At 46.8% G+C, this 7,457-nt stretch overlaps 1 protein-coding gene across 1 annotated transcript; it reads right to left on the reverse strand.

Moving 5' to 3' along the window:
- Nucleotides 1–4,643: 4,643 nt before the first annotated feature.
- On the reverse strand, nucleotides 4,644–7,034 carry HOXA11 (homeobox A11). The gene is made up of 2 exons (XM_033071282.1): nucleotides 6,371–7,034; nucleotides 4,644–4,876 (listed from the first exon to the last, which is right to left on the reverse strand). Exons 1-2 carry the CDS (start codon nucleotides 7,032–7,034, stop codon nucleotides 4,644–4,646), a joined length of 897 nt encoding a protein of 298 aa, XP_032927173.1.
- Between the last annotated feature and the right edge of the window lie 423 nt (nucleotides 7,035–7,457).

Consider the following 7,457-nt stretch of genomic DNA (forward strand, 5'->3'; position numbering starts at 1 on the left):
AGTCAAAAGGGATCAACATCCCCGAGCTTTTAATGGAGCATCTTTGATGAAATCGATAGGTTCCAATAATCATCTGAAACTGCTCTCTGTCGACTGAGCATGTGCTTTTAACTGCACTTGCAACAGTTCCCTGGAAGCACAATTTAAAAAATACTGCAGGCAACTGGCATTATATACATAGAAGAGAAAGGATAAAATAATATTTTACATTTTTCCGGGCAGATACTTTAAACTCTGTCCTAAGCAACACGTGTATTAAAATATGTAGCCAAACCAGCATCTCCTCCATGTAATACCACCTTCCCTCCCGCCCTTCTCAAATGGAGACATAAGAAAAACATGTGAAAATTTTATGGGCATGAAAAGTAACCTGGAGTTAGGGATACTCGTAGAGAGGATAGAGTTTCAAAGCTACAATCCAGAGCAGCCCTGAGCACATGAGAATGAGTGACTATTGTTTGTTTACAGCACATGTGCTGATTAAGAAGAAAGAAAGAAAGAAAGAAAGAAAGAAAGAAAGAAAGAAAGAAAGAAAGAAAGAAAATCGAAATCTAAATCTGATCTTGCATGAACATTGACTTAATATGCAATCACATGAACAGTTTTTAGCATAAGTATGTCAAAAGTTGTTTACCACAATCTGTGTCCAGCTGCAAGGAAGCAGACTACCCTTTAAAGTTACTAAACGACCCTAACTAAACTACAGTTCAAGACTAATAAGATCGTCAGAATTGTCTGTCATTTGCAGACCGTGTTGCCATAGATCTATTTGATTGAAGACACCTACTGTTCCACACATAAATGTCAAGTTTCATAATATTTCCAATGCTACACTTTTTTTCTTTTTTTTTTAAATCCTTTTTTTTCTTTTCTTTTTTTTTTTTTTTTCTTAATAAGTGGAAGAAAGCTACAAGTTACCCTGGAAAAATATTTCCAGATAACGTGTATTTTCCATGCGGCTGGCCAAAACGAAGAGAAAATTAAAGGTCAACTGCAACTTAGAAAGTCCCTTCTATATTATTTCACATCCTAATCACCAAATTTTTGCATCCCTTCCCCTCCCTACAGTTCTTTTCCGCGGTGCTCAGCGGTGGGGGCAAGGGCTACCCCACATGGCAGGGTACCATTCCGGTCACCGCGTACTCCTCGCGGTTCTCCATGCCGGGTAGATGTATAAAACACTTACCTTCGCGGATTTCCTAACCCAAAGCCCACAGGCTTTAACTCCACCGAGAAGCCCCAGCGTCTCCCCCCTCCCCCGGCATCCCGAGCGGCTTTTTGTACAGCGGAGCCCGGTAAGTGCAATAATTACCCGTGTGGCTCCAGGGATGCAAAGTGAACAAAGGCCAAGATTTTTTTTTTTTTTTTTCCCTTTGCAGAGCTGCTCCCCTTGCCCCGGGCGGCTTTGACATTGATCTGAAGATCGCCATCTTGTGGCAAAGCAGCCCCTAAACCGCGGCCGACGTCCGTCCGTCCGTCCGTCCGTGTGCCCGGCCGCCCGCCAGGGCCCCGCGGCAGGAAGGCGGGCGGGCAGGCGGACGGACAGACGGCGGCGGAGAGCAATGGTCGCTCACCTCCCGGTGTAAAAACCTCTGGGCGAACCTGCGCTGCCTTTATAGTGAGGCATTTGGTACAGGCGAGCGGACAAGTCACGGACAGTTTTTATGGCCGTAATGTCACAGCAACACAGAGGATGCGATTTTATTGGGCTAGGAAATCCAAACCCCGACCACAGAAACTCCATGTTTTTACTGTCTCTGGGATTGGCTCTGAATACCAGTTAATTTTTAACCAGGAAAGGAAGCTAGCAGGCTTAACTTTCATTGCCATTCAGCTCTCCATCCGTCCCTCTATCCCTCTCTCACCGTCTGTCCGTCCATCTGTGTGCCTCCTTTTAACCGGCATTTCCCCTTGCATACTAGACAAACAAACAAACAAACAAAGTTCCCTCTTTTCCCCCTGGTTTTCCAACATTCCCTTTGGGTAAACGTTGTCTGGCTGGGTGGCGGTGGTCAACAAAGGCCCGAAGTCAGTAAGTCCTTCACCTCAAGGTTATGGGTGATGTCCAAGCAATACAGAAGTTCAAAGCCAGTAAACAATGCAAAAACAGAATCTACTTTCTTCTCCTGATTAGGATTAGGGTCAACATTAAAGATTCAAGCACTCTTTTCAAAACACATTCCTATCTCAGCTATTGTTTGGAGTCTGGGGTTTTCTCCCCCCTGCCCCCTCCAACTTTCTCCCTCCAGCCCTCCTCCCCCCGCTGCCCGCCTCAGTCCACCCCCTCCCTGCCTTGGAGATCAAGGACAATTTCAATCAACCCATTTCCCCCACACTGCCATGTGGATTTTTTTTTCCCCAAAGACAACAATTTTCTTAGGGCTCTCAAATTCTGGCCACATCCATCAGCTGGCTCGAGCCTTCCCTTTGGTGCCGTCTTATAAAATGTGTCCCAAATGCTACTGACAAGCGTTTCTCCTGGACACATGTGGCGGGGAGCAAACAGCAATGGCACATCCAAGCCTCGAGCATAGAACCTTGCTCCGCTGGTGCTGGCAGGGTAAGGAGAAGGCCTAACACGTAGCGAGCTATGAACACACTTAATTTTCCTTTTCCTGTGACGCCCTGAATCTATGCTCGAACAAGCCTAGGTTCACTTGTTAACTCCAGAGTAGAAGATTTAACGACGAAGTTCACAAAAGAAGGGTAATTTGCCCCAAAACGACCGAACAAGATCATGAGGAATTTCGGGTCCCAGAGTTACATCGGATAAAAGAACATGCAGTAACGTAACACAGGAGTAAAAATATAAAGTTTCCATTTTTTTTTTTATTTTCCTTGTGCGCTGTTCCACTGTATACATGCAACCAAATACTTTTCGCATATTAAAAGAAAACTGTATATACATATAGATGATACATATTGAAAACAGTGACGTCATATAAAGATATTGCATGTTGTGAATTGTGACAAAGAAATTACATCCATTTGGTAAAATTTATTAATCAAAAACATTCTTATCACCACTTTGTTGCACATGTAAAGAAATCCCACACCCTTTAGCCCCAAAGGAACAATAAAAAAAAAAAAGCAACACCAACAAAAAAACCCAACCAGGGTGAAAAAAAAAAGGCATTCGAACAAAATAGGTCATGGGTTCTTTTTTTTCTTTAATATTTACAAGTCTTGTAAAACACCGTTCTTGTATGAAATATACATTCAGATATTCTCGACAGCAAATTACCTCAACGATAGAACACCGCATCCTTTGTAAACTGATATAGAATTTTAAATATTTTCCTTTTTTTTCTTTTTTTTTTTTTAAGTTTTTTTAAATTGCTTTTTTTTTTCACGCTTTGGTTCCTGCAGGGAAATATATATATTTATAGATATTTAAAATAAGTCCAAACAACTCTCCATTCTTTGCATACGTCGACTGGGCGACAAAGTAGAGCTCATGACATTTAAAGTAGACAACAACAAAATTACCATATTTACATTGTTTGGCTTCTGTTTAAACTCCTCACTAGTCACCTTTAAACGAACATGCAATCGAGTTATTTTAATCATCCAATGTTAGTACATTGCACAACTCCAAGTTTCAATTAAGTGTTGTGTGGTATTTGCTAAACTGTCGTTCTCCACAGGTATTTCCTGAAGAAAGTTCGTGAGCCAGAAGCCAGAAGGTTACTTTCCTTTATGGAGTTGTTTCTTTTAAAATGCTGAAATTCACACTCTTTTGCCGATTTACTTTTAGCATTTGTATATGATTTGTCTCCAAAAAGATGGCAACGCATAGTCTGTTGTCATAAATAAAACAGGAGCTAATTAATTTTTTCTAATTTTCTTTGTAGTGATTGTTTCTTTACGATATATGGCGAATTTATACCTGATTTTGAAAAGTAAATAATTAACTCTCTCATTTAGGCCTTTTTTCCCTCTCTCCCATCCCTCCCCACAGCCCCAAAGGAAACACTACTATAACCATCACTACATCCATATTACAACTACTCGCGGTTGGCCCCGCGAAGGTGTAGACATGACATCCCCCCTTTCTTTAATTCCCTGTGAGTGTGTATTGTGTGTGTGTGTGTCCGTCCGTCCTTCAATTCGTATTTCAAACCCACGAGCAATGGAACACTGCCTCTAACCCAGACATTTTCCTAAGGAACAACAAAAGGTTATTTCTCAGAGCTTATATTCTGCAGTGGTCCTGGTTGGGTGAGCCCGACCTGGCAATCTCCAGACAGCTGTTCCACAGCAGTACAAGGGCGAGAAAGGGCCGAGGGTGGGCGAATCCGGGGATGGAGAAGGACCATCCACGCCCGTGCCTGCCGAAAGCGGTGGCAGGGTGAGCCGCAGTGCCTGGAAAGGTAAGAGGTATGGATTTTGCACTCAGAGGTGACGTGCACGTATAGAAATGGATCCCATGTGTGTCAAAACCAAATCGATTCCAGTTGATATGTAAATATATATATAAAAAAATCATAATCGCAGTTCCAGAGTAGGTCTACATGTGTGTAAAACCTTAGATTCTTCTAGTCCCGTCAGATACACACCTCCTTCCTCCACGTAACCCCGTGGCTTGACCTTGTCAAGGGCGAAATCTGAATTTAATCTCGTCTTGAAAAACGCTATGAGTTTTAAAGTAGTGGATTAGCTGAGTAATATTGTAATCGGTCCCTGTTAATTTTTTTTTCTTTCATTCTTCTGTTCTGAAACCATATTTTGACTTGACGGTCGGTCAGATTGAGCATTCGGGAGAGCTGGAGGCGTTTCTCTTTGTTTATATAGACACTGAAGAAGAATTCCCTTTCTAACTCTCTAATCTGGTATTTGGTGTATGGGCATCTCTTTTTACGCGTACGTTGTCCACCTGTGGAGCGAAAAAAGGCAGAAACATTTGAGACCCGGCTGTGGCCGGCGGCGGGGGCTGAGAAGGGAAGGGGGGACTCTCAGGCAAAGCACGGTAACATGGAAAAGACGCGTTTTGCTCGCTCCCGGCTCGGCTTTGCTAGGTCCGAGGCTTGGCGCCAGCCCTCCGCCTTGGCTGGTGCGCGCAGCCGGGCCCGGGACCCGCCGGCACACCCCGGCTCCTGCAGCGCCGCGGCCCCGGGCAGCGTGCAGGGCGAAACCCCCGCCGAGACGCGGGGATCCGGCCTCGCTTCCTCCGCGGGGAGGGCAGCTGGAGGAAAGAGTGGTGGCGGGGGGTTCTTGCGGATTTCACGAGCCGGAGGAAAGCCTTTGTAGGCTGCCCCGCCGGGCGCCGCCGCGCACGCGGAGCTGCCCAGGGAGCAGCCGTCACCTGGCTGCCTGCGGCGGGCAGCGCTGCGGCGGGCGGGGGGGCCCGCGCCCAGCCCTCCCCGAGCCCGTACCCGCTGGGATCTCGCCTTCGCTCCCTGGCCTAATCCCGTCTCTACGTCCCGAGCAGAGGAAAAGCCCCTGAGCCCAAGGCTGAGGCGTCTCCTTCTCCCCCTAGCCAGCTATTTTCAAGCACGCTCTCCACCGCATCGAGGTATTCTCCTCTCGATTAGCCATTACGGTTTTAAAGTTCATTAAGCAGAATATAAAAGGTTTCAAGGTTCAGGAGCTCTTTACATTAAACGTAGCTTCTATCCCTTTAAAAACTTCCTTTTCTGGTACAGTTCATTGTCGAGGTATTTTTTCCCCCGGCCGTATACTAGCTTTGCCTTTTAAAAAGCCCACATAAAAAAATCAGACTTTGACAGATTGAATAACAATTGTAAGTAACAAACTGTTGGACAGAAGGCAACACGTAATTGCCACAGTGCCTTAGTAAAATGGCTTCCTTTAGACAAAAAGGCCAGCTTTAGGTTAATTTGCTTCTTTTAATATATTGCTACAGTTCAGGCGGCTACTTTATCTGTTAAACGCTATTCTAGCGCAATCGTTAAAACGGCGAAGGCTTTGAATTCAGCTCCTAACTAGACTTCTGGTGCAACACATGGCTTTTATAAAATCACTGGATTACGTTGATATCAAAGGAGTCAGGATCTGCTTTTTTTGCCGAATTTACAGGCACAGAACTAACGTTATTATATTTTCAAGAGCTGACCACTGAACTCTTTTCTTATGATTATTTTTTAAAAAAAAGTAGAAAAAAATAAAAAAGGAGAAGAAAAGGGAAAAAAAAATTTAGGCATCCATTGCCCGGTGGGTATTTCACGGCCAATTTCAGCACTAAACACGTGATCTCGCCTTTTATAACAAAGTTTTGTTGGGGGAAATCTAAAGGCCCTTCATAAACCTTATATGCTTATAAAACAGCATATAAAAATTTAACAGCGGCGGTGCGCTAGATTTCAAGCTGCCTTTCCTAAAAGCGCTCCGGCGCTGCCTTTATACGTACTGGAACTGCCGGATTTCTCCTCATTGTTGCCGGAAGATGACTCGGGGCTGCTGCTGCTCTCCGGCCGCCTCCTCCTCTCCTTCTCCGCCGCCGTCGCCGCCGCCCTGCCGCAGCCGCCCTCCGAACTTGAAGTTGCCGCCGCCGCCGCCCCGGCGGCCGCGGGCGCCTTCTCGCCACTCTTGTCTACCGGGTAGTCCGCTGAGGCCAGGTTTTCCGCCGTGCCATAAGCCGTCTCGAAAAATTGGTCGAAAGCCTGGGGCAGGACCCCGTTCCTGCCCACCGTGCTATAGAAATTGGAGGAGACGTTGGTGCTGGGGTGGTAGACGTTAGCTGTGTTTTTGCCGAACATCTCGCCCATGCTAGCAGTGTTGGTGGCAGGCAGGCAGTCTCTGTGCATGATCTCCTCTGCGGAGTAGCAGTGGGGCAGATTGTTCCTGGGGTGCCATTTACTGGAGGGATCAATGGCATATTCCCTGAAGGTAACTTCTCTCACAGGTTGGACCTGGGGTAGGTTGGAGGAGTAGGAGTATGTCATAGGGCGAGAAGACGGGGTTTGGGGCAAAAAAGAAGGGAGGCTGGAAAAATCAGGACCCGAGACGTAGTAAGTACAACTTGGCAAATACATGTTAGAGGAACAAGGAACACGCTCATCAAAATCCATCATTAGGGCTACCTCGGCTTCTCCGCATTAGCTGAGCTTAACATGATTCTCTAACGCAGCTGCCCCTTTGAAGCGGATCCGTGAAGTAAGAGATGGGGAGACGTAGGCTGACGTGGAGAGCTCTCCCGGCGGCGGCAGGGAGGTGCGGTCACGTGGCCCGACGTTGACATTGACGAGCGGCGGGCCCGGGCCCCGCTCCCTTTGTGGCCGTCGCGGGGGAAAGCAACAGCTCGTCGCCAGCGCCCAGGGGCGAGCCGAGCGCAGGTTGGCCGGGGGGGAGCCCTGGGGGACACACAGCCGCCCTGCCACTGCCCCAGACTTAGCCGCCCGGTCCCTGGCACCCTCTGGCTCTGGAGCAGAGAGGCTTATCAATTCCCCCCAGGGTTAGGTGAGACCTTTCTGTTTGTTTGTGGGCTTGCTGGGGCG

This window comes from Catharus ustulatus, chromosome 1 (assembly GCF_009819885.2).
Source record: "Catharus ustulatus isolate bCatUst1 chromosome 1, bCatUst1.pri.v2, whole genome shotgun sequence".
Taxonomy (NCBI): domain Eukaryota; kingdom Metazoa; phylum Chordata; class Aves; order Passeriformes; family Turdidae; genus Catharus; species Catharus ustulatus.